Source organism: Doryrhamphus excisus, linkage group LG9 (genome assembly GCF_037039965.1).
Source record: "Doryrhamphus excisus strain RoL-2023G ecotype Guam linkage group LG9, RoL_Dexc_Guam_v1.1, whole genome shotgun sequence".
Lineage (NCBI taxonomy): Eukaryota > Metazoa > Chordata > Actinopteri > Syngnathiformes > Syngnathidae > Doryrhamphus > Doryrhamphus excisus.
In genome coordinates, this window is record NC_136365.1 from 7,309,577 (window position 1) to 7,335,654 (window position 26,078).

The 26,078-nt window shown below is 41.0% G+C and overlaps 4 protein-coding genes across 4 annotated transcripts in view; 2 read left to right on the plus strand and 2 right to left on the minus strand.

Moving 5' to 3' along the window:
- Window positions 1-593: 593 nt before the first annotated feature.
- On the plus strand, window positions 594-1,648 carry LOC131125919 (erythroblast NAD(P)(+)--arginine ADP-ribosyltransferase-like). Its single transcript, XM_078793341.1, has one exon. The coding sequence runs from the start codon at window positions 836-838 to the stop codon at window positions 1,550-1,552; it is 717 nt and encodes a 238-aa protein (XP_078649467.1). The 5' UTR covers window positions 594-835; the 3' UTR covers window positions 1,553-1,648.
- A 251-nt stretch (window positions 1,649-1,899) lies between these two features.
- On the minus strand, window positions 1,900-7,269 carry ftr84 (finTRIM family, member 84). Its single transcript, XM_058067880.2, has 7 exons — window positions 6,305-7,269; window positions 5,637-5,732; window positions 5,316-5,549; window positions 4,235-4,391; window positions 4,090-4,146; window positions 3,962-4,015; window positions 1,900-3,842 (listed from the first exon to the last, which is right to left on the minus strand). Exons 1-7 carry the CDS (start codon window positions 6,875-6,877, stop codon window positions 3,301-3,303), a joined length of 1,713 nt encoding a protein of 570 aa, XP_057923863.2. The 5' UTR covers window positions 6,878-7,269; the 3' UTR covers window positions 1,900-3,300.
- Window positions 7,270-9,403: 2,134 nt separating this feature from the next.
- On the plus strand, window positions 9,404-12,494 carry tppp2 (tubulin polymerization-promoting protein family member 2). The gene is made up of 4 exons (XM_058067987.2): window positions 9,404-9,531; window positions 10,189-10,380; window positions 11,119-11,272; window positions 11,477-12,494. The coding sequence occupies exons 2-4, from the start codon at window positions 10,190-10,192 to the stop codon at window positions 11,666-11,668; spliced, it is 537 nt and encodes a 178-aa protein (XP_057923970.1). The 5' UTR covers window positions 9,404-9,531; window position 10,189; the 3' UTR covers window positions 11,669-12,494.
- Window positions 12,495-14,399: 1,905 nt separating this feature from the next.
- The window catches only part of LOC131125100 (phospholipid-transporting ATPase ABCA1-like), a 29,639-nt gene continuing 17,960 nt past the window's right edge, over window positions 14,400-26,078 (minus strand). Inside the window, exons 16-49 of the mRNA XM_058066285.2 lie at window positions 25,778-25,999; window positions 25,478-25,682; window positions 25,260-25,373; window positions 24,986-25,160; window positions 24,775-24,906; window positions 24,535-24,674; window positions 24,276-24,413; window positions 23,889-24,118; window positions 23,725-23,797; window positions 23,434-23,636; window positions 23,315-23,366; window positions 23,087-23,191; window positions 22,804-22,952; window positions 22,059-22,183; window positions 21,836-21,934; window positions 21,524-21,713; window positions 21,338-21,432; window positions 21,216-21,248; window positions 21,011-21,116; window positions 20,741-20,815; window positions 20,479-20,648; window positions 20,203-20,380; window positions 19,804-19,919; window positions 19,553-19,697; window positions 19,352-19,475; window positions 19,128-19,257; window positions 18,838-19,021; window positions 18,436-18,542; window positions 18,198-18,339; window positions 17,509-17,643; window positions 17,324-17,427; window positions 17,147-17,239; window positions 16,800-17,043; window positions 14,400-16,416 (exon numbers count right to left, since the gene is read on the minus strand). Coding sequence (XP_057922268.2) covers window positions 16,273-16,416; window positions 16,800-17,043; window positions 17,147-17,239; window positions 17,324-17,427; window positions 17,509-17,643; window positions 18,198-18,339; window positions 18,436-18,542; window positions 18,838-19,021; window positions 19,128-19,257; window positions 19,352-19,475; window positions 19,553-19,697; window positions 19,804-19,919; window positions 20,203-20,380; window positions 20,479-20,648; window positions 20,741-20,815; window positions 21,011-21,116; window positions 21,216-21,248; window positions 21,338-21,432; window positions 21,524-21,713; window positions 21,836-21,934; window positions 22,059-22,183; window positions 22,804-22,952; window positions 23,087-23,191; window positions 23,315-23,366; window positions 23,434-23,636; window positions 23,725-23,797; window positions 23,889-24,118; window positions 24,276-24,413; window positions 24,535-24,674; window positions 24,775-24,906; window positions 24,986-25,160; window positions 25,260-25,373; window positions 25,478-25,682; window positions 25,778-25,999 — 4,677 coding nt within the window. The 3' untranslated portion in view covers window positions 14,400-16,272. The remainder of the gene's footprint in view (window positions 16,417-16,799; window positions 17,044-17,146; window positions 17,240-17,323; window positions 17,428-17,508; window positions 17,644-18,197; window positions 18,340-18,435; window positions 18,543-18,837; window positions 19,022-19,127; window positions 19,258-19,351; window positions 19,476-19,552; window positions 19,698-19,803; window positions 19,920-20,202; window positions 20,381-20,478; window positions 20,649-20,740; window positions 20,816-21,010; window positions 21,117-21,215; window positions 21,249-21,337; window positions 21,433-21,523; window positions 21,714-21,835; window positions 21,935-22,058; window positions 22,184-22,803; window positions 22,953-23,086; window positions 23,192-23,314; window positions 23,367-23,433; window positions 23,637-23,724; window positions 23,798-23,888; window positions 24,119-24,275; window positions 24,414-24,534; window positions 24,675-24,774; window positions 24,907-24,985; window positions 25,161-25,259; window positions 25,374-25,477; window positions 25,683-25,777; window positions 26,000-26,078) is intronic.

Here is a 26,078-nt window from a genome sequence, read left to right on the forward strand (position 1 = left end):
TTGGGCATCATTGCCATCAAAGTGTGACAAATAGAAAAACAGAATTGTTTGTTAGAACCTGTGGTGCATTGTTGATGCAGTACTGGTAAATAGAAATGTGAAAAAGACATTTGCACATTTGCTGGAACTTCTCTTTTCTGAGAAAGGAAGTAAATGTCTTATCTTGACTTTTTCTCAAAATATTACCACAAAAGTATACATTTATTCTAATAGGTAGCTGTTGCTATGCAACGTTGTGCGACATATGCACTGTATCAAAGGAAGCACCTTTTTCTTTTTGTTCCTCTTCAGGAGCTACATAGACTGTCAAACCGCTTGTTGTCATTTTGTACGCTCTCCTTGCAATAATAACACATACAAAATCATTGACTCAGATCTTTAAATTATAAAAACAAATATCCACAGCAGCACGTCGACTGAGGTGAGTCAGTCATAATATGCAATGATCTTTGGTTTTGTTTGTGTTTTAATGTTGTAATGTTGTGTTGACAGGTTAACAATGGCAACTGTGATGTCAGTGTGGGCGGTGGCTATCGTGGTTTATGGAGCCTCTGTAGGAATGACACAGGTGCTGTAGAAATTCAAAATGGAAATGGTGGGAATTAGAAGGAATAAACCAGCTAGAATCAACAAATGTTTTTTTCTGTAACTCAGAAGGCATTTCTTTCGAGTGTAACATACATTATTATTAACTGAAAGCCAGGCTTGCAGGTGTGGTCTTACACGGCGACCCAGTGCATGCAGGTGATGCCAACCTAAGGTAGTTTCCTCTAAGAGTTTCTGAATCTGCTTCTGTGCGGTTTTGCAGGCTTCAGGCGGCGGGTTCTTACTTGACATGGCTGAGGATGCTGTTGACGACATGTACAAGGGCTGCAGAGACAAGATGGAGTGCAAAGTGCGGAAGGACTATCTACTGGAGGAGAGGCATCAAGACGAAAACCTTAGACTGGCCTGGGCTGAAGCTGAGGATTACTACAGGAAGATATGGGGCCGTAAGATGTCCAGAAGACGCTCCAATGCACTGGGGAAAGAACAAATCATGGCCATTTATATTTACTCCCTTGACAAACCTCCAGTCTACTTAGATTTCAATACTGAAGTGCGAAGCCAGAGGTCCGAGTACAAGACCACATTCAGATATCACACTCTACACTTCTTCCTGACGGATGCCATTGAAAAGCTGAGGTTACGTCGGACTGCAGCAGAAAAATGCCTGACCATCTTCCGTAGAACGAAGGCTTTCTTCCGTCAAAACGCCAACACAATGATCCGCTTTGGTTCTTTCACGTCTGGCGCAATGGGTCAGTACCTGAAAGCTGAAAAATACGGAAACAAAACGTGCTTTGAGGTGACCACATGCTTTGGGGCAGATATCTCCCTCTATTCGAAGCTCGGAGAGTCTGAGAGGGAGGTCTTAATTCCTCCCTACGAGCTTTTCAAGGTGACCAAGATAGAAAGAAGCACTCCTAAGATGAAGCTTCCCTGTGAGGTGGTTTATAAACTAAAAAGTATGGAACAAACACTCTCCAACTTAAATTGTGCTCTCTTTTGAAACTGGAAAACGTTTGATTTTTGAGTACAAACTATTTCATGCTTACAGCTAATTGTTTCTTGCTCTTGCTTACGGTGGCACTGAAAATAAACAAAAGGATAAAAGTTATGTTTCAAAAAAGCTGGAATGTTGCAAGATACCACACTCAAGACACACCTGAACAGGACAATCAAGCTAAGTGTAATTAATTGTTATACTTTAGCCAATGTTTTTTTTTTCCAACATATGTAGGTAGATACTGCAAGGATGAAGGTACTGTGTTAGTAGGTGAGGTTCATGACTGGTGAATAGGGGTGGAGTGTCCTCCATAGATCAAGACTTTGCAAATGAACAAGAATAGTTGAAAAGGTGAAACACATGTGCATGCATCTGTCTTTATAGCTATTGTTGTGTTACTGTAATGATGAATTGTCTTGGCCAACAAAGACCATGTCATCCAGCAGAGGGCAGTAGAAAGCACTTCATTGCTATTTGCTTTTTTAATAAGTTGTGTACAGCACTATGAATGTAATGAAAAGCACTATGTAATGAAAATAAATGTATTTCAAACTTCCACTCCTTTAATCAGTTCAATTTCTGCTTTAAAAAAATCCACCTGATTAAAAGTTATCATAAGCAACAAATATTTGCCTATGCTTTTCCTACAATATTGGAGTGGAATTGCATGCTTTTTGCAACAAGCACAGAGTTGTTAGATATTGAATATTAAACAAAGTTTAAGCAGTAGTATTGTTAAAAAATGCATACAACAACAACATGAAATGTGTAATATTAGCCAACTAAAGCAAGTGATGTGGTGTTAGCAATGATATATGACACATGGATGCTATTGTACTGTAGTGTACAGGGCTTAAAGTAAAAAAAAACCCTGAGCCTGAACTGCCCCCCCCCCCCCCCCCCTCAATATATATGGAATCACAAACTAACTTAAACGTACCAAATACCACCCAGAAGTGCATACAATTCTACACAAGTTCCCAAGTCTTACTATCTTAACCAGTTAAAGCCACTGTGAACGTTACTGTCAACAGCCTTAACGTTAGCTAGCTAATGCTAACAGAGGCAACAGGAGAACGCCCACAAGTAAATAGCAAATAAATGCAGCCCAACGGATCGTCTTGCGGTAAAACTCCGCTATTGCTCATAGTTGAAAACAGCATGTGAAACCCAGTTGAGGTGAAAGATAGTATGTTTACAAAGCAAAATACGGATGCATCTAAGTTCACTCGCCTCCTCCTCCGCCGCAGCGACTTGTGAGGGACAGGCAGCCGCTGATTCCACCCCGACTGAACACCAGTCACTCATTGGCTGATCCGAGCATGCACTGCGGTCTCACGGAGAAACGCAGCTTTCTGACGTTTTAATTGTTCCAGAATACAAACATTTAAAAAGTATTTGTTCGAATTAATTATTCCGAATACCGTATTCGGGTTCGGCTCTACCCCTGTAGCATACACTAGCTTCTTGGAGCACAGCACACAAAAACATGCATCTTTGCCCGAGTTATCTTGAACGCAGCACAATCGTAGGATTGGCAATAGCTGCATTTAGAGCCCTACCACATGGCTACAATGAGTTTGTGTTTGTCTGAGATTCTTTTTTTCTTTCGTTGGTCATATTGAAACGCCGGAGATAACACATACAAAATAATTTTTGTATACTTGGAATACTTTAAGCCCTGAGTGTAGCATGATTACATTTTAGTTATCAAGGTATGTTTCTAGCATAATTGTGAGTGACTGCTTGACTTAGTAAGGTGCAGGACTTTGCTTGAGCTGACAAAGAGTAACTGAAGAACCCACACCAAATCCTGCATATAAAGGCTCACTAAAGTGAGCCTTAAATCTATGGATAAGCTCCATAGTCTCTGAGACAGCGTAAAACGCTACAGTGTTGCCAGCATAGTCCAGGTACACACCAATCCGTGACGCCCTGGAAGCATTGGGAAGGTCCCGGTCGGTTTTGTTGTGCCAGGCGGAATATCCCGAGTCGGAGCAGAGCAGACTCCATGACTTGCTGTTGTAGCCTAGCAGACTGTGCGAGTTCTTCCCCTTGCGACTGATGCTTTTATAAGCCACACCGACTGAGAACTCACCGCTCCACTCAGCCTCCCAATAAAATCGAAAACCAGTCAGTGGCTCTTTGCACAACACCTGGGAGAAACCATCAAATCGGTCAGGATGATCGGGATAAAACTGGACTGTTTTCTTCCTGGTGACCTTTTGGTTTCCATCTGATAGAACCAGCTCTTTATAGGCTGTGTTTGGATCAAAGGACAGCTTAGAAGAGTCTGAGAAGGGAGACATTTAATAAACTGTTGTGAACACATTATTTACACTATTGGAAACATCCCGTAATATGTACTACTATATTCCAACTAAGATTGTACATCAACTGCAAAATACTCACATCTTAAAAAGTCTGCTCTCATTTTTGGCTCCTGAAAATCCACTCTGCTTGGAACTGTTGGTGTGAAACATATTTTTTACATTGAGTTGATCATTTAATTTGCTTTAAAGTTGTTACAAGTCACTTACGTTTCAGCCTTTTGTCCCCATTTCTTGGCAAAAGGATGTACACAGGGGTTTCGCTGACTGTAAATGTTACATATGTATGTTACTTACTTGACTTTGCAATACTTGGTATGGTAAGTCATGTTTTTTGTAAATGATCTGGGCAAACCTGTCTTGGAGATTTTACTCAGTTCCTTTTTACAGATGTCATCCAGGTGTTCCTTCATTTCCAAAGCTGTTTTGCTCATTTCACTGAAGGAGAACTGAGGGTTGATGAGCACTTTGGGCACCATGGCTTCCGGAGCAACACACAGGGTTGGAAAATTCTATTCAACAACATATAAGCATACACTAGATTAATATTTAAGCACAGAACAGCATCAATCTATTGATGCCTTTAATCAGTAGTTCCCAACTTTTTTTGAGCTAAGGCACATACGTATTTTACATGACAACAATCTCACAGCACATCACCAAATAAAAATGTTGTATGAATGGTAACAGGTACATACACAAGTTAATTGTGTACCTTCTGCCATCTAGCGGAGGACAATTTAATAGCTCTAACTGTCGCTATACTTCACCGGCACAGATAGATGAACAAAGACACATTAATTTTCTGACAAATTACACGAAATTGGCCAATTTCCCGCAGCACACCTTACCATGTCACGCTGTGCTGTGGCAACATGCTAATTAGCTTTCTAACCACGCTCCCAAATCAACTGGTCAGTGGTCAGTAACTAAAAACACAGTTAGCTACCCCACAACAACATACCGGGGCAGATGTACGGATGTACCATTAGGCAGACACAGGCAATTAATTGGTGCCTAATAATTCCAGAGGCGCCAAACGTCTCATAAAAACTGGTTATTGATTTCTTATCTTCAATTTAAAGTGCATATTACCATGTGTAGCGTCAATAAATGTGCTTAAAACTACATTAAAATGCGCAATGATTGTCATGATCGTTTTGAGTGCCCCCATCCCTTTTTATGTAATGGACTATTCCATATTAGTACGCATGTGATTCTGGAAAACATGAGCAAAGCAAACGTGTTGAGTTACCCCAGTTTGGGGGAATTAACATGGCGATGTAACTACTAGCCAGACATATACAGTATCTGTATCAGATTTCAAAAGCAGAAAAAAAACGGCGTAAAATACATACTCTTGTTAAAATTTAAATTTAAATAAATTGAAAAAAGTTAGATTGGACATGAAAGGCAGATAAATAACAATGGAAAACCTGCAGAAAGTGAATGTTGTCTTCTGTTTCCAGGATCTGCCTGAGCTCTGCATCTCTTCGCTGCAGTTCAAGTATCTCCTGCTCCAGACGTTCCACATAGCCATCCGCTTGAGACATAGCCGCCTGCATATTGGCTGTTATCATCTGATGGATTTCAGCCTTCCAGCGCTCCACTGCCTGTAGCATCTCATGAAATGTTTTATCACTCTCAGCTTGGGCCCGCTGGGCACAGCTCTGGCAGATAAGGTCACATTGTCAGGATGAGTACACAAAGTTATATTTCTGTAGTTTGACTTTGTATGTGTCAAGGAGTGGTCTTACTTTGAGAACATCTACATTATGTTTCAGCTCTTGCAGCTCTTTCATCCTCTCCTGAATTATGTGCTGGACCTCCGACTGTGTCACCACCAGCACTTTCTGATGGGAGAAAAGACCTTCATAAATTTCAGAATGACAGTTCGGATCTACCATATTTAGGTTTTGGTGAGAGGGGGGTGGGTGTGAATTAAATTAATAACTGTAAAGGAAAAAATGAAAATATAAGACTTTTCTTAGCCCACTGAATTTTAACAATGACTGCACTGTGTATTTTTACAGCCTCAGGCTTTAATAAACACTGCTTAAAACATTCCACTTTTGGTACTCATGGTGTGTTTTTCCATGGCTTACCAACAGAATACCTTTTTACTAAATACTAGTAATTCTTCAACGTCAGTGTGATGGAAAAACCTTACTTCAGCTTGTTGTGATGTGACTGATTTGACCCATCACTGGTCCCATAATGACATCAAGACCAATCAATGCAAACCATGATGGAGCTTGTCATGACTGTAAACTGTAAACCAATAAAGTAAATATTTGCTGCAGATTGGCGTGAATGATGTAACTGATCAATCGCTAATGACCATCCAAAACCCTGTCCCAATATCAACTGTCGACTTTGCTAGAGCCTTTCAAACTTTCAGCATAAATGCCCCCAAGAATCTCACCTGTTTCTCAATGCGCTCCTCCTCTGCCGAGGTGATGTTATGGCTGCGGTGCTCTCTAACAGTACACAACACACATATGCACATCTGGTCCGAACGGCAAAACAGCTCCAGTCCTTTCTCATGTTGGGGACAGATCTTCCTGTCCAGGTGCCCGGTTTCATCCACCAGCTTGTGTCTCTTAAAAGTGGACGACTCGTAATGCGGCTTGACATGCGTCTCACAGTAGTAGGCAAGACACATGAGGCATGATTTGACTGCCTTGTTGCGGCGACCGACACAGAAATCACAAAAAGACTCCCGATGCATGTAAGGGAAAGGCGTAAGTTCCGGAAGCTGACGTCTGGGTTCGTGGTAAACATCCGGAATGTCGCGCCTCAGCACGGGCCGCGGGGTGAAGGTGGCACGGCACTGTGGGCAACTGTACACTCCCATGTGGTCAAACTGGTCCCAGTAGATCTTGATGCACTCCAGGCAGTATGTGTCTCCACATGGGATGGTGACTGGGTCTCGCAGTGAATCCACACACAGAGGGCACATGGTTTCTGGTGGTAAAGGGAAACCGGACTCAGCCATGATTCTAGTCGAACTGAAAATGCTTGAAAAAGATGCAGTTTCACAGTTTCCTGGGAGCAAGTCAATACTTTCCGAACTTGTGATCTTCTGATCCAGAATGCTGACACACTGTTGTTTTTTGCTGATATTCAGAAGGGGAGGTTTTGTGTACACTACAAGCAGACAATGAGTTAAAGAAGCAGAGTCTGCTATCTGTACCAGTTTCAGGCAAACACACACACACAAACACAAGAGGCTTTCACCCAGACAGTGGAAAAAACATCTTTAAAAGACAGTTCTTAATACAGTATTACCAGTTTTTATGATGGAGTAACAGGGAAATGTTGCACAGCACACTAGCCCAGGTGTATATACAAGATACAAGGTGCACGGTGCACAAGTGGTTAGCATTATGATCACACACTGAGGAGATCTGTAAGATCTGGGTTTGAATCTCCTTTGGACATCTCTGCGTAGAGTTTGTATGTTCTCTTTGGGTACATCCGCTTTCTAAACATATGCATGTTAGGTTAAATGGCGACTCTAAATTGTCTATAGATATGAATGTGATTGTGAAAGGTTTGTTTATCTGTTGGATTGGCTCGGGACCAGTCCGCAGTGTACCCCGCCTCTCATCCAAAGCCAGCTGGGATAGAAGTGACCCCCGTGAGGACTGGGCGGCATGGAAAATGAATAAAAAGTGCATGAAAAAACATATAATACTGCATATATTACTAAAACTCAGTCTAATACTATCATTAGTAGTGGTGCCCCGATACAACTAATACCATTACCAACATTCATTTTCTACCGCTTTTTCCGCACAAGGGTCGCAGGGGGTGCTGGAGCCTATCCCAGCTGTCTTGGGGCGAGAGGCGGGGTACACCCTGGACTGGTCGCCAGCCAATCACAGGGCACATATAGACAAACAACCATTCACACTCACATTCATACCTATGAATGTGACCTAGTATAACCTAGCATGTTTTTAGAATGTGGAAGGAAACCAGAGTACCCGGAGAAAACCCACGCATGCACGGGGAGAACATGCAAACTCCACACAGAGATGGCCGAGGGTGGAATTGAACCATGGTCTCCTAGCTGTGAGGTCTACACGCTAACCACTCGACCATTACCAACATAAAAATAAAAATTATACCATAGTATCTAGTATCTCATTCATACTTTTGTTACTTATTTTGTAGTATGGAATGTTAGAAAAGTTAGAAAATGTTAGAAAAAATACTCAAAGTCAATGGTCATTTGACTTTTTGCTGTCCTGTGGGATTTTCTCATGCTTTGCAAATGTTTCAGATTTGTTGGTTGGTTAGTTGTTTGTAAGAGATTTGTTTTGTGAAAATACAATTGTTGATTTTTGTGATGTAAGATTAGGTTGGTTAAATAAACCTTCCACCACAGGAAACTTGTGCATGACAAGCTTTGCGCTCAGCAGCAATGTCTAACATTTAAGACTAAAAGGTAGTGCATTACAATAAGTGTTGACTTATGTGTTGAAGCCCAGGATATTCTGACACATTTTCAAAAGTCTGGCCTTTCTTTTAGACACAACTCCTCATTATACCATGACTATATTATATCACTGAAGTTACTGTCCATTTACAGAACACACAGTCCTTTAACATTCGCCTTTCTGTGTGACTGAGCAGTGAGTTTCATGATGGTGCGTGTTTTCAAAACAACTCTGTTTACCCTTGGAACAGAACACATGGTGTCAGGATGTGGGTACCCACAGCATCAATTGTCAATGTGGACAAATAGTCCAAGGTGAGAGTTTGCAGGATCAAACAATGTTCTTTATTGACACAAATACTCCTGTATAGTAGAAGAGTATTTTTTGTATTTGTAAAAAAAAAGTTTTGTTGGGATCTCTGTGATAGACAATTTGAGTGAAAACTAGATATACAGTTTACGATACTAATTTAATTTCAATGATTCAATATGATTGGATGCAGTGTACAAATGACACGATTCAATGGTTAATGTTTGTTCATGTAGACATTGTTCTTACATGATAAAATAACAATGGCAATTATAATTATTTATTAAGATTTTATTTTAATGTTATTGTGCTTGCAAAACAACCCTACAAAGTCCAATATTATGGGTTACCTTATTCATCTGCTGTAAATGAGAGAGTGCTCAGCTGTGCCTTCTTCATAAAGTACTGTGTGATTTATTTGCCAGTTCTATTGTCAGTGCTTTTTGTCCCTTCAAGGGTAGCTCTCATTGCATCCAAACAAGAGGACCTCTGTTGTTGAAGCAGAAACTATCACATGTGCAGACTGGACACAAATATAACAGCTGACACAAAGACTACTTGGCATAATGGTTAGCACAATTGAATTATAATAATTAGTGACACTATACTATAATAATATTATACTCAAAGCAGTTATTATAAGACTAAAACACACAGAGGGGTAGCAGAATGGCCATGATGTCATTGATGGCGCTGGCTGGTACTCTCTCCCTCCTCCTCTCTCCTCCTGCTTATCCTTGCATCTGCATCTGTGTCATCACTGTAGAAAGCCTGGGAGTGGCAGAGAGGAGGAGAGGAAGCGGGTAGGCAAAAAAAGGAGGCTGAGAAGCGACAAACGAATCAGTGACTTCCTGAATTTTTCCAGCGACAAGAATCCTGCAGCCTACAGCAGCAGGTACACATTATGTCCTCTTTCCAGCAACATACTGTTACATCTTCTCAGGACCAACAGGAAATAGTCTCAGCCGGATGCTACTTATTTACCAGTTGCAACTGATGTGAATTACTTATACCTCGTTTGACGAAAGTAGATTGCTGTTATTCAAAGAATAAAGAACTCGGAAGTAGGTTGAAGTAGTCAACAGTATTGATAATGCTAATAATGATAAGCACCGTGCAAGCGTTTCATGGATGAAAACTAATTCAAAGCTGATTTTTACATACATGCTGCATAACCACAGACACCTAATAGCTGGCTATATTCTTCAAATAGAAAGTGAGCATGGGAGAAAAGAAAAAATAAATGACCTTGTTTGCGCAGCCTTTGCAGAGTGAGCAACAGAGTGGCCATTTGTCAATAGAGTTAATTGAATTAAACTGGCCTGAGCGGAGCTTGAGTAACATTAACACAGCAGTGATGGACGTGAAAGTGTGTGTCTGCATTCTTGACAGAAAAAAAAATGTACACTTGGGCTGATTAAAATGACAATCAAGTCCGGATATACTTTTGTATATGTTTTCCTGCAAATCTGCGCAAACGGCAACTCATAACACCACAAAAATAAGAGTAATTATACTGTATGCTGATGATCAACACTGTGTGTGTTCTCAGCATGGCCGAGGGCTCTGTGTCTGCAGCAGAGGTGGAGACATCCTTTCAGAAGTTTGCCATTCATGGAGACTCCAAAGCGACGGGGAAGGAGATGAACGGCAAGAACTTTGCAAAGCTCTGCAAGGACTGTAATGTCATCGACGGCAAGAACGTCACCACCACAGATGTTGACATAGTCTTCAGCAAAGTCAAGTAATAATCTAAGTGCAGCACACAGTAAGGTTGAACGGTCACAGGTCAAATGAGGTCGTATTGGGCCAACATTTTGCAAAGCAAATAATATTCAGAATATGTATTTTTTAGTTATTTATATTTACAATTGAACATCTCTGTGTTGAATTTACATGTGGGTTTTCTACGGGTAAACAATGCCCATATGTGTTTGTCTATATGTGCCCTGTGATTGAAGGGCAAGGTACTTTATCCCGCCTCTTGTCCAAAGTCAGCTGGCTGGGATAGGCTTCAGCTCACCCACATGAGGACACGCAGGACAGAAAGTAGATGGATTAGGCTGAATAGGCGTACGGTACTCTCTCTTTCGGGATTCATTATCAATAAGCACAATAGCATAAATAACATACCTGAGAGGGTGAACATAACAAACCAGCGGGTCCAACAAACAAGTTACCAGTAAGCAAATTCACCAAGCTCCCGATCTCAATCCAGATCACTGAATCCACTGAATTCTTCATTCTCGGTATCGCTACTGGAGTACAGCATGTAGTTGCTTTAAGTCTTTATGGTAGGTGACTCACCTTCCAAGTTAACAGCGGCAAGTTTCTTTTTATTCTTGTAGGTTATTACCACTTATTAATTACTGCAAATGTATCTTTATTAATTGCAATTGATTATAATAATATGGTACTAACTTTTACTTGTGAAATATTTCCCTTTGAACACCATGCAAGCAACATTGTATTGTGTCTGCAGGTCCAAATCTGCTCGTGTGATCACATTTGAGCAATTCAACTTGGCCCTGACCGAGCTGGCCCCCAAGCGGTTTAAAGGCAATAGCAAAGAGGAGGCACTGCAGCTAATTTATGGTCTCATTGTTGGCAAGGAGCCTGCCAATGCTGGAATCACTGTGAGTACATTGTCATTAATAAGACTACGTTCCTGCATCCTTTATACAGCTGAACAATCCTCATACAGTATGATGTAGTGCAGCAGTGCACCACAGCAAACCACAAAAAAGGTGCTATCATTAAAAGTGACAATATTATGTTTATAAAGGCAACATTAGCAACAATCCTTGTTTCAGTATACATGATTTTGTATGTTTGGTTAGAGAGCAGCAAAGGTAGCGGCTGTGGACAGATTGACCGACACGACCAAGTACACAGGAACACACAAGGAGCGATTTGACGATTCGGGAAAAGGGAAAGGAAAAATTGGACGTGAGGACATCCCAGACACTAGCGGCTACGTCGCAGCATACAAGGGCAGCGGCACTTATGAAGAAAAGGTGAAGGAATCATAATCCTGAAGACACGACAGTATAATATCACATCCATCTAATTGTGGTCTTTATGTACAGTATTTTCCACACTGTAAGTCGCTCTGACTATAAGCCAAATTAATTAAAACGACTCAAAATCGCACGTGTCTCCATGGCAGAAGCGTATTAGAAAGTATTCTGTAACAAAAAATGTGTGTGCCTACATGCATAAAAGCTCTACTCAATGAATTATTGTGGCCTGAGGTGTTGCCAAAACACAACCACCACAGCACTTTAACTAAAAGCAGCCCTTGTTAAATTATACCATATACCTGTATATACGTATATGTATAGTTGCAAAGTCATGCAAACTTTAAAAACAGTCTGACTTAAAGTCTGGAAAATATGGTATATGAAAATGAAACATACATCTAATCTTATTGGTGAGCAGAGAAAATGCACTTAACTGTGCCTTATTATACCAGTATTTTATTGCATGATGCTCTTACTGTGCAATTTCTTTTTCTTGGATGATCTTCATAAAAGGTCTCAGAACGAAGGTCAACATATACGAGCCGATATAGGTCTACTCCTCCCTACCTCACACTATAGCCTGAGATGATGAGCATTGTCTCAGGTTTGTGTGGGCAATGGAGTCCAATGACATACCACAGAGTATACAGTTGCACAGTTGCACAGTTGCACAGTTGCACAGTTGCACAGTTGCACAGTTGCACAGTTGCACAGTTGCACAGTTGCACAGTTGCACAGTTGCACAGTTGCACAGTTGCACTGCACTCTGCAGTAGTGGTATTACCATATTGCTTACTTTTAAAATGGACGTTGAGCATGTAGTATTTGACCTAATAAATACATCATAAATAATTTCTTGACTGTGAAATTAACCAAATTTGGGACTACTATAATGTTGAAACTACATTTCAATAAAGTAGTAATTACCTTTACAATGTTCAAACTGGCCATGTGAATAACTTGTTTTATGTAACAAAAACACACATATTTAAGTCTGGATTTTTACATGTTTACATGTGTAACTACAGCAGGATTAAAGGAAAATGCGTCATATTGAGCTTTCAGTTGTTTTTTCCTGTGCTTCCATCATTTTGGTTCCTGTTGGACACTTACTTTGGAAAAATCCCATTTTGTTCTACATTTTATACTGTTGCCTTTACCTTCCTTTTTGTACGCATTTTACACGTGCAATTCGTGCATATATGTTTTTACATCGTTACAGACACGCCTGACTTTAATTTCTAAAGTGACTTCTAGTATTAATAACTTAACCGGTGATCAGCAGCAGGCATTAATGGAACGACTCGAGGATTCAAACAACTCCAAAACTCTACACTACAACATCATCATGGAGCAGTTCAGAATTTGTATTTATCTTTTTCTATACTGCATATGGGACAGTCCAGGGTGTACTGGGACAGGCTCCAACATGGCCGAATTACACTCCAAATTAACAGGGAACAGCATACTAACATAAAACTGGGAAGTTTTTAAGGTCCTTAGCACACATCACAAGGAAGACAAAACCTCATCCTTGCATTCTGTTTACGTGAACCAGCCAAAATGTCCCCAATAAAAAAGGCAATGTCAATGGGTGTGCTGCATAACCACAAACAACACACACACACTCACACAATTAGGCCAGTTTATGAACAACAAACCATGCCTTCCTATCAGCTAACATGACACCTTCCACCTACTAACAAAGGTTTACACACAAGATAGAATCAGAGTGAGATTTGTATCTCACTTAGCTCTCACATATCCCATGAAACCTGAACTCAACACAGGCAAAAATGATCAATGAAAAATCTTTGGATTCACCACTGGTCAACACCACCCTCTTAGTGGTAGTACTAGTGATTACATTGACAGACAATTGAGGACTGACAAATCGCTCTCATACGCCCCATAACGTTTCGTGAATTTGTGACATTTCAAGTTCTGATATTATATTCTGATATATATAAGAATATTTATGCATCGATCCATCTTATCGCTTGTCTTCATTACGGATGAAGTCAAGTGCATTCTGGACTCATCGTCAGCCAATGGAACGACACAAACAACCATTTATACTCACACTGGTTGCCAATGATGTTCTGTCTGAGAGAAATGCTTTCAGCTGTTTGGATTTCATGTTTTTAGTTGGTTTAGCTCCTATTGTTTATTGGCGGTTAGCAAGCAGCTCAAAGCGTTTGCTAGCGACGACACGAAGGAGATCGACAATCGTCAACAGCCAATCAGGACGCAGAACACAATGGGCAGGTTCTTATTTTACCCAATAAGGACTGTTGTGGCTCTATAATTGGTCAGCTACAGTCTGCTGTGAGTTCATAATTGCTTGCACCTGCATGTAAACACAAAATGACAAGATGAAGCTGCATATGTCTTCAATATGAGTATACACCACCCTCTACTGGCAGCAGTAATAAATACAATAACAACAGAGCACCGGCAGATACTGTGATAATTTTAAATGTTTTATTTGATTCAAACTCTGCTTTAGCATTGCTTTTGCTGTTGAAGAAAAGGTTTAGCCATGAAATTGACTGCTGCAGAATATAGTTAACTAACAAAAACAGTGCCACTTTTAGGATTTTGCACAGATTACCTCCAAATAACTTTTACCCATATTTTCTGTGTAAATGATCCACGATTATATGGATAATTTCCACAAAATAATACTTAATATTATGGATGTGTTCTGGGCACACACAAAAAGTGAACAAAGGCAATATTTTTTTCAAAACGTATCAACTTTATTTGAATATTTACTATACATAACAGGTAACAGACTCAAACAGCTGTTTAATACTTGAAAGAAATGTAAACGAATAATAATATTGAGCACAACAGGAAAAAATAACCACATTACTGCCTTAGCTCGAGTCAAATTGCTTGACTTGGTTTTCTGGTTCAACCACTCATTCCTACCAAGTTTACCCATCAGACAAATATTTTGGTGCTCCAGTGCAGTATTTTTCTTTTTCAATGTTTCAAGCGTTTTTTTTTAGTCAACATGTTGAAATGAAGCACAAAAGCTTTCTAGCAATTCCAGAGCTGTTAGAAATCCTTTCTATGACATTTTTTTTAAATTTTAAACACAGAAACAATAATAAAAGCCTCTTCAATTTGAATCCTGGATATGTATTCATTTGGTCAAAAGACTTAACTCAACTGCAGTGGTCCCTGAATGCGTCTAATCAGTAATTGCGGGTGATGGCAGCACAGTTGGGCGTTTGGCAACCTGTCACTGGTTCACATATGGTGTAATTTGACAATTGCTTTGACTGACTGGTTTAAGGAGGGGGGAAAAAGCAAGTGAAACGAAAGAACGATTTTCATTTTACAGTTACCTTATCATTATTCTGCTGGTTGACACATATTTAACTTTAAATTGGCACAGTTTGTAAATTCCACCGCTGACGTCACAAGACTGCTACTATACAGAAACATATACGTCCGACTCAAGAGAGTTCCAATTGTGTTACATTTTCATCATCTAGCATGTATGAATGCTACCTTTCCTGCATCCCACTAATCACACCTTCTCCATTTGGATTTAAAGCCCACATGTACATGGTGTGCGAATCCAACAACAATACAGCAGTCAAGTCCTTTCAAAGTCTGCATGCTTGACCACACACAGAATAGGGCTGGGAAACCACGAGGCAGAAGAGAGCATGCAGTAATCGTCTTCACCATGACATAGTTCCGCACCGTTCCGTTCATCCATTTAAAGGTGATGGGGACGAGTAAAAAGAATCCATTATAGCAGACTGCACATCATGTAGAGACCATCGTTACAAGATTTTTTTTGTTTCTGTGCTTTGATGCTTTAGTCTTAAACTTTCCTTGGCAGTCTATTTTGTTGTTGTGGTTAATGGAGTGCTCATATTTACCCCCACTCCTCCATTCACGTAGGCACTGTGATGAACCACGTCAAGGAGGAACAACTAATAAAGAGACAATGTTAAAAAAATACAACAGAGTTACGACTTACCGTATTAAAAAAAATCTTAACTGCTAAAAGTGTTTGGTGTTCCACCCTTGAAATGAGTCAGACTGTAAATGTTCTGAGTCACAACCTGTGTTACAAAAACTATTCCTGGTAATGAAGGGATTAGATCCTGGATAAGGATTTAAGTCCATCCTTTTGCAGTTGGCAGTGAATGATCGCAACTTTTCGGAATGGGTTTCAAAACTAGACGTCCTCTAAGTGAGTAGCATGGCTACTTTTCCAGTCAAACGCAACTCGACAATCCCACTTGAAGTGTCCCAGTACAGTGAAGGAGAAGCACCGGTCTCCAACCCTCACTCAAGTATCCTCTCGTCTTTAAATATATAGAATTTCTTGCATTGATTTGCATTGAGTTCAGTGTCTTTCACGATACCTGCAGTCTCTGCCTCATCATGTCTTCAGAGGCTGTGCGTTGAACAGCAGGCCCAGTGAGGATTAACAACACAAAAAAAGACTACAAATGAGGAAAAAAATGTGAACCTCGTCCTGTCTCCCACTTCAGATTTTAGTGGTACAGATTATCTGCGGAGGGATGACACCATGACGAGGATGCATTAGATACCCACGGGGTGAAAGTGGCGCAGTGGAATCAGACACAGCTCTCCCTGGTCTTGTTGTCCATTAGGAAAGAGTTTAGCTGGGAAATGTCCACAACCACAGCGTCCCGTTTGCCTAGGTGGACGTCTTTCAAATGGTCCTCATCACTTTGGTCCTTGGCGAAATTTACAAACACCTTGATCGGACAAAGAGAAGGAAAGATAATTATGTTTTTGCCTCAATAAAGTTAACTATGATAATTATATCGTTATTTTAAAAATACATATTAAAATAAAAAAATTAAAAATAAGACTTTGAATTTCAACAGTGTATGTGTGTGCAGAGAGAGTGAGAGCAGGGCTGTCCAATGATTCACATTGATTAATTCAACTAGTTTTCAAATTAATTCATCATGATTAATAACCATTTACAACTATGTCTGGAATATTCCCATTTTTACTGTAGAGATAAAAAAGGACATGATTACATATATTTCTATGTGCAGTATGATCAGCTCCAAATGAACTGAAAATGTAAAACAGTGTAAAAAAATAAAATAAAAACAAGACAGCAGCTTACTTGGTCTAAAGTTGTCTGAGAGACAGAGTAGTCCTCTATCCTGAGTGCCTCCTTGTTGGTGGACAGCAGGGAGAAGATGCGTGCAAGGGAGGTGAGGGATGAGGGCAGCTGGTACTGCAGCATGTTGCGATGTTTCTCCTTCAGGTTGCTGCCGGGAAGTTCTTGCTCGATAAACTCCATCACCGGCCGAAGGTCTGGATCCGGTCCAGCCACCCTGAGGATGATGGTGTAGCCATCCCCAAACCTAGAGTAAAATATAATGATTAATGCACATAAAATGTGACATCAGCATTGGTGCAACAATCCTATATAATTCACTCCACCCCAAGAAGAGCTGTGATTCCTACCTGTTTTTCAGGTGCTGCACACTCCCAAGACAGCGGAACCTGCCATTGACCATGATGGCCATCCTGGTGCAAAGTGCTTCACACTCTTCCATGCTTTAAAAAAAAATCACCAAGCTCAGTTTGTGCGTGTTTGTGCATGATTATTACTGTATCTTCAAGTATCACATCACATCTAACCTGTGGGATGTCAGGACGACAGATCGTCCCTCTTTGATGATGCTCAGTATGGCGTTCCACAGGGCGCGCCGTGCTTTAGGGTCCATGCCTGTTGTAGGTTCATCCTGTTAAATGTAAACAAAAAAAATTGTAAATACACTTCATCGAGGAAGATTTATGTGTTTGTGTGGTCATTCCCTACTGACCAGGAACACCACGGGCGGTCCTCCTATGAGCGCGATGGCGGTGGATAGTTTTCTCATGTTTCCTCCACTGTAGCTGCCTGCTGCCTTGTCCACATACTTGACTAAGCCCAACTTACGGATGCCCCACTCTGCCACCTGGTGGAGACAAGAATACTATGTTTAGTGTTGCTGCAGAACTGAAAACACTTTCAATTGGATTTTCAGTGATAACTCAAATTACTTGGATGGGAATTCAATAAGCAACTATAGCAACCTGCTGGTGTTCTGTCCTGCTATGGACACACCATTATATGTTGAGACAGTACAGTTGTCCAGGTTACAGCATCTTGTGAAAAATTAATTAAACATGTATTTTTGATTAATCTTTATCTTAATAAGCTCAAGCTTAATAATAACATAATACTGACTCGAGAAAAGCAAATCTGGTTAGAAATAATACACAGTGTGCTCAATATTGACCACATTTGTCATCTCAAAAGCTTGACTCTTGCGACTCTCATTAAGGATAATGACCGTATTTTATAGTCTACCTGGATGTTGCAAGGATCACAAGGTGGTAATCAACAGGCTACACCAAAACAACATGCACAAACTCAACTGTACTCTCTGCACACAGCCATCTTCATCCTTTTTGATGGGAAAATCTGCTTAAATAGTGTTTAACAAGTTTGTGTGTGTGTTTGACTGACCTCACACACTTCCTTCTCAGGGACACCTCTCAGAATGGCATAGAACTCAAGGTGTTCCCGTCCCGTCAGCAGGTCATTGATGGCATCAAACTGAGGACAGTATCCCATGTTCTGATGTACCTCATCGATTTCTGTTGTCACACTGACATGAGACAAACAGTTTTAATGTTCTAATTCCATTGCAGAAATCATCATTATATGCACTTTTATTGTAAAATATGTCTTTTGAGCCTTTTACCTCTTTCCTGCCAGGTAGGCCTCTCCACTTGTGACCACTGAGTCTCCTGTCAGCATTTTAAAAGTACTGGTTTTCCCTGCTCCATTGACTCCCAGCAAACCAAAGCACTGAAAGAAAAATAAACCTATTATTATATACGTACGTATATAAGCTATTATTACCATATAGCTTTTACACATTTCACGATATAGCGGTACATGGATATGGTCGATATCAGGCTCAAAATAATGGCAGAGCCATCAACAGCTGACTTTTATCTATGTTTTGTTATACTGTAGATATAGGCATCTTAACACTGAGTTAAGAATAATAAAGATGACCCAACGTCGATCGTACGCCTGGTCTGTAGAGTTAAGTATGGTATATTAAAAGAGTATATTAAGAGAGTTGTATATTTCCTACCTCGCCTGGGGGGATGCCAACACACAGTCGGTCCACGGCTGGCTTCTGTTTCCGCTTATAAATCTTAGTGAGCTGCCTAAGCTCTAAGATGTCGGCCTGTCCTCCTCCACTGAGGATTCTCTGTCGTTCTCTGGCAACATCTTCATCCTCTTCTCTGATTGGCTTCAGGTGACTGGAAGATGACCTGAAAAAGTGCAAATGCAATTCATGAAGGTTGAGGACACAGTCTTTAAAATCAAACTCATACTCAGAAGGGAGGCACTAGGATAATGACATTGTTATGCACTAACCTGGCCTTAATGCAGAAGCGATACTGAATGAGGACGGTGATACAGAAGAAGATGACTCCCTCAATGGCCATTGCAAACAGGTTCTTTCCCACCATGTCCCAAGCCAAAGGAGAACGGAAACGGTTTTCCCCTGAAAACACACAAAATCCAGCTTGTTAGAAACCCAGCACGTATTAAAAGCAGTATGAATCAGTTTCCTATTCCTGCCACTTTACTTTGCTTACCAAATCTTTCCAAAGCATCAGCCATTGCTTGGTTCTTCACCATGTCAATCAGGCCTCTCCCAAGACAGAAGTGAGGGAAGATGAGGAACACGTTCTTCAGGATGTCGTTGATACCACCAATGTCCTAACAGTATTGAAGCATTTACACTCAAGACTCCGATAATAAGTTAGAAAACCAACAACAACGGAGTTGTTATTTACATTGCCTCCAAACAGCTCCAGTACAAACGTGGACACGCTGCCGTTGATTCCGATCAGTATGTTGACACTGGTCAGAACCACGTAGGCTGTGCTGGGGATCTTGAAGAAGAATGAGGCTGGGTACATCAGAGGGGTGATGGACCATCTGAAAATACAACATTGAACAATGAGCAAGATCGGAGTCCAGCTTTAAAAATTGTATTATTCTCTAAAGAAAATTCAATTTCATAAGCATGCACATTCCAAATTACCCATAGAGCAGCAGCAGCAGGGCCAGAACAGGCAGGTTGGTAGAGGAGACATAAGCCTCTTGTTGGAAGCAAATGAAGATAATAATAACCAGTGTGGCAGGGACAATGTAGTTACACTGTAAGGAAGGAGAAAAAAATAACAATGAGTAAGATGTAACCATGGCTTAACTATTCTGAATATTATAGTAATGGTGTACATAGGCACCAGGCAAATTAACATCAAAACTGAATTCATTAGAGGAAGATGGTGGAAAAATCCAAGTTTATGACAATTAAGATTTTACATTACGAACTGTAATAAATAATTTTGTGTCATTTGTTCATTTTCAAATGAAAATAATAGAGGGAACGTGTGTGCCATTTCAGTGTAGCCAATTAAATTCCAATGCTATGTCGTACCATGTCCCAGACAAAGTTGGCCAGCCAGTAGAGGAAAGGTTGCACTCCACTGATAAACTGCATGTGCTTGGCCTTGTTTACCCTCTCCTGGATGAGGAAAACAACAAAGCTGGCAGGCACAAAGGACATGGCGAAGATCACGCAGATGGACACCAACACATCCACTGATGTTGTCATTCTGAAAAAAAAACATTTAAAGAGTGAAAGGAAGTCATCAATTGGTTTTCCTTGTCCATCTCACTTTGAGTTTACCAACAAAAGTGATTTAACACTTACAGCGCAACTTGTGACAACTGTTCCTTGGTGAGATTGAGGGGATGATTATACGCAGTGATACCAAACTTGGTGGGATCATTGCCAGCTGGTAGACTTGCTCGAAGGATTCCATTGTTCATCACATTTAGAAAAGAGCCAATACTATGCCAGCCCTTGTTGTTGAACCAGATCTGTTGACGGATGTGGGTTTGTTGCTGTTTTGTTACCATTACACTACCATCTCATATATTTTTATATGCAACATGTGTGAAAAAGCACTGACCTTGACATTATTTTTGGTGTCCAATCCTTGAATAAAGTTGGAGAGACTATGGAAGAAACGATCTGCTGCAGTTCCCTGGAGGGAAGACGAATCAGACAGGTCAGCCATGCCTCTTTTAGCAGCAAAGGCAACAGGTATAGTAAACATACATATACTATGAGACGGGACACAAACTGAAAACACCAAAAATATAACCATTTGGGGCTGTAACAGCTTCAACAGCTATTTAAGATATTGAAGCTATTAATTTTTACATTTTAAATTTCTTACCCTTTCGAGACGGAATCGTCTGCGCAGTTGAGCAATTGCATCATCGACCTGGTCTCTGTGGGCTGGAAGCTGAGAGCTTCTGGCGCCAAGTGAGAAGCCACCATATCTGCACAGAGATATTGTTAATGATTATAAAACCAGACACAGAGTGGATGCATCTATACAGTCATGAACTCAAAGATGAATTAAATGTCAGATGTTGTACCTGAACTCATTGACCCAAATCTTGTTCTTTAGGCTGTGACAAGAGAGACAAAAAAGTTTAATTTAATTTAATTTAATTACGGCCACTCTCTCGAAATAAATGAAATATGTAATCAGCGCTACCTTTTTCCAATAATCTGAGCGTAGGTCTTCACCAGATAATCTGACACGTTTCTACCAGTCAAATTCTGAAGCGTGTCTTTATCGCTGAGCTTAATCTGGACATAAAAGCAGACAAAACAGATAATTTATACTTAATTTAAACAGTTATACTTTACATTTGTGTATGAATGATCTGGCTTCACTAACCTGTGGAGGTGGAAGACCCCCTGCACCAGCTGGACATTCAGGCAGCATCCTTTTGCGTCCTTCACAGCTGCACTCGCATAGAGGAGATGGATTCTCCATGGACCAGTTGCCTTTGTCAAACATGTCTGTCACACTTTGAGGTACTTGTGGAACTGACCACTCATCCTCCACTGCTGCACATGGAGTGTTCCTGTAATATACGGAGAAAATGAAATGACTATAGGTCAGACTGTGTAATGCAACTCTGGTTTCCTTTAGAGCTGCACTGTGCTGCTGAATACATTTGATCTATAAGTTGAGAAATATACTCACGTCAAGGGTCCTCCTTCCATACAGCGTGTTCCATATCCTGGTTTGTCTGTCAGAGCTCCAAGCAGTTTATTGGTATGAGGGTCCTCGGGTATGTCATTACTGTCAAGAAGCACAATATTATTGTTTATTTAGTGTTTGTGTCTTATCGGGTAATTCAGTTGAATGTAGCTGTTCTGCGAAGCTACATGGCTACTTTATCAAGGATTACAGATCCCAAACAAACCTGATGAAGGTAAACTGTTCCCCATACATGCTGGTATCTAGGGCCAGACTAGGGTACTTTCCAAATGGAGGGACAATTAGGCTGAACACCAGGGCGATGCACACAAATACAGCCGGGAGGACAATCTGGAGGAACAAAAAAACACACATGCTGATTATTAAAAAACTAAAAAACTCAAACTTAAGCTCATTCATTCATTCTTTCATTTTCTACCGCTTAACCTCATGAGGTTCGAGGGGGTGCTGGAGCCTATCCCAGCTGTCTTCGGGCGAAAGGCGGGGTAAACCCTGGACTGGTCGCCAGCCAATCACAGGGCACATATAGACAAACAACCATTCACACTCACATTCATACCTATGGACAATTTGGAGTCGCCAATTAATCTAACATGTTTTTGGAATGTGGGAGGAAACCAGAGTACCCGGAAAAAACCCACGCGGAGATCATGCAATCTCCACACAGAGATGGCCGAGGGTGGAATTGAACCCTGGCATTTACTGTAATATTTTTAGTAAATCAACAATCAAATACTGATTAGTCTATTCTTAATTCTTCATTTTGAGACCGTATTTGGACAATTCTATGCATCCATTTTGGTGAAACAGTGGTGGTCTGTGCCCAACAGCATAAAGGTCAATAAAAAGTCGACCAGTGGGTAGACCGAGTCCACATTTACTTCCATTTCTAGTTCCTGCAGGTCTAATGGCTATGTTAATAAATATGTTAATAAAAAGCATCAGCATACCTGTGCAAAAAAGCCTTTCCTGGAACGCCGAGCATAGAGGAATCTTTTCCAGAGGAGTGCTACAAACTGCTGTCGCTTCAGACTCCAGCCTTTGACCTGGTATGAACCTTTACCATCTGTTCCACTGAGCCAGTCAGTCTCACGAGATTCTGGAATGTCACAGCAGAGCACAAATGAGCAATGAGGAAACGAGAGGCAGTCGGACTAAAATGTTGTGTATTTTTGAATGACAACAAGAAGACTATGCAATGCATGCTGGGTAGAGCGGTTCCTTATCTGTTACCTTCAGAATCATTGAAGTCAAAGTCATCCTCTGTGAAGGGCTTCAAGCAGCTTTGATGGTCTCCAAAGGCATGATGCCGACGAGTCCGCGTTGGCACTACTCCGTCTGCAAATAAACACAAACATTGGACTGATGATTTTAAGTTTTCAGTGTTTGGTATTTTACACATTTAATACATGTGTATAACAGGGGTTGAACAAAGGTTTCTAATATTCCACCAAGTCTCACCTGAAAGTTCCACAGAATCAACTCCACTGTCCTCAGCAACTTTCAAGAAAATCTAAAGGAGAAAACATACAGTAAATTAAATATCAACACAAAGTGTTTGCGTCGTGAGATCTTTATACCTCTTCAAGGGTGGTGTCAGATATTCCATAGCTTGATATCCCCAAATCAGTGAGACGATCATCGAGCTCATGGAAGAGCTCCACAAAGGCTCCATCTTTGGCTGACTGGTATGGCAGGATATAAGTGAGTTCATGCCCAAGGTCTTCCACGAGGCGAGCCTCTGACACATGCTTGAAAATCACGTTGGAGATGAGGGAAACATCTGGAGGGAAGAGTGGTCAGAAAGAGGCGTTACTAATGTGTAAATCTAACACTGTAAACTTTATCAGGAAAAAGACATTTTATGTTACCAATTGTGGTGGTTTCACTGTCTGGTTCACTGCCAAGGCCTGCATCGGAACTGCTCTCAGACACACTATCCTCCTGTGTGAAAGCATATACCGAGTTAAGTACAGGACAGGACAGCATTAACGGAACATAGCAGGTAAAGTAATAAACACATGCTCCCGCCTACCTTCTCGGCTTTCTTGCTATAGGAAACGGTGCTAGCAGAATTCCTGCAAGACTGAAGTGTCAAGTCGTAGTCTCTCTTGACCAGGGTCAGATAGTAGCCCGAGCCCAGTTGGGTCTTTAGGAAGAGTGAGGAGCCGACACAGCACAGCTTGCCATGGGAGATGATGGCAATGCGGTCACCAAGGATGTCTGCCTCATCCATGTGATGGGTAGACAGGATGATGGTGCGGCCTGACAGATTGACATTATTATTGTTATTATTGTCAACATCGATAGTCTTCTACTGAAACATGTAAAACATGACTACGACTGTACAGTTCTAGTTCTAACATCAGAAAATCATGTTTTCATAACCCTTCATCTGTTTTTTTGTTCCTGTTTCCTGTACCTTGTCTGTATTTAAGTAGCAGGTCCCAAATTCCTCTGCGTGCATAGGGGTCAACACCAGCTGTGGGTTCATCTAAGATTACCACCTTTGAGCCTCCAACAAAAGCCAAAGCCACTGACAATTTCCGCTGCATCCCACCTGAATTGACAATAATGGGAAGAAAAACTTATTTAGTACATCGACAAGGACGAGTGCTAATTTGAAACACAAATATTACGCAATCACATTTGGTTTCCAAATGGGAATTAAGAGAGCTGACCGGAAAGTGTGCTGGTGCGTGATTGTCGCTTATGAGGCAATCCCACATCGTTAACAATTTGTTCCATCTCGGCTTTCACCATCTCCTCAGGCAGTCCTTTCAGACGGGCATAGAACCAGATGTGCTCCTCCACTGTCAGCCTGAAATTCATTTTCGAGCAGACCACAAATCAGTGCCAAGATGTTAGTGAATTTTCCAGTAATATGAAATACTTGGCTGAAAAGATCATCAAAAACTTACATGCTGAAAAGTACATTGTGTTGGGGACAAACACCCAGATTCTGCCTGATGGTGCTCAGTTCCGAGCGAATGTCTTTTCCTAGGATGTAGGCCGTCCCTGAAGTGGGTGGGAACAACCCTGTCAGGATTGACCTGTTGGAAACGAAGCACGGACAAGTCAGTAAGTCATCAACTCAGACCTCTGTTAAACAGGACATGTGTGTTGTCTTACATCGTTGTGGTCTTGCCAGCTCCATTGTGGCCAAGGAAGGAGGTGATTTGCCCCTCGTAGAATCTAAGAGAGAGTCCATCCACTGCCAGTTTGTTTCCATGGCTATAGACCTTCACCAGGTTCTCAATGTAAACACCTGGATCAATGTGGCTTGGCTCCTCCTCGATGCACACAGCTGGATATACGATTCAAAAACAACAATAGCATCTTAGCGTCTCTTGTGGTTTTATGTCTTGAAAACCTTCTTAACCGAGCAAAAAAGCAACATTTGTACCATCGGCGTTGCCTTTCTTGGACAAAGGAGTTGAGAGGTTCTTGTTCTCTTTTTCACCACACCAATATGTCTTTGTGAAAGGGAAATACCAAGGTCTGGGGATTCCATACTGGCCTGTAATCCAAAGAATTACATTCTCTTTTAGTACACTGAGACCTTTTTGTTTCTGATTTACTGTTTCTGATTCACCACAATACAAGAGTAATGTGCAAACTCACCAGGGAACACAGCCTCGATATACCATGTCATTATTCCATAGAGCATAGCATCAAATAGCATGAGACAGATGGAGGTGCTCAGGTTGTAGCTATCCTCCTCCAGAGGGCTTGCCAGCAAGTTGGACCACTGGATTCCCACGCCTTGCTCCTCAAACAGGGATAAGTATTCACAGCCAAATCCAAATGCAACCGGAGACAGTAAGCTCTGAGAAGAGGACGGTGAAGAAAATACATTTAATGCACAGGGAACATTATTTTACATACTGGATGTTTGTAGATTATTAAATTCTATCGACGCACCACAACAATCTTTGCTCCATATCCCACATAGTCTTGCCAGGCAACACACAGCACGTAGGGCAGGTAAAGAGTGAAATAGATGATTCCACCACAGGCTGCTGCCAGGTTGGCACGAGAGAACAATGTGCTAATGAGGAAGCACTGCATGATGGTTACCACGCCAAAGGAGCTCAGGAAAAGAAAAACCACGCCTGAATCGCTGTAAGGTAGTAGGTTTCCGATCTGAGAGAGACAGAGAGACAAATACTTAATAACAAAGGCATCATTAATTTACAGCTACGTGTCTAAATAGACGAACACC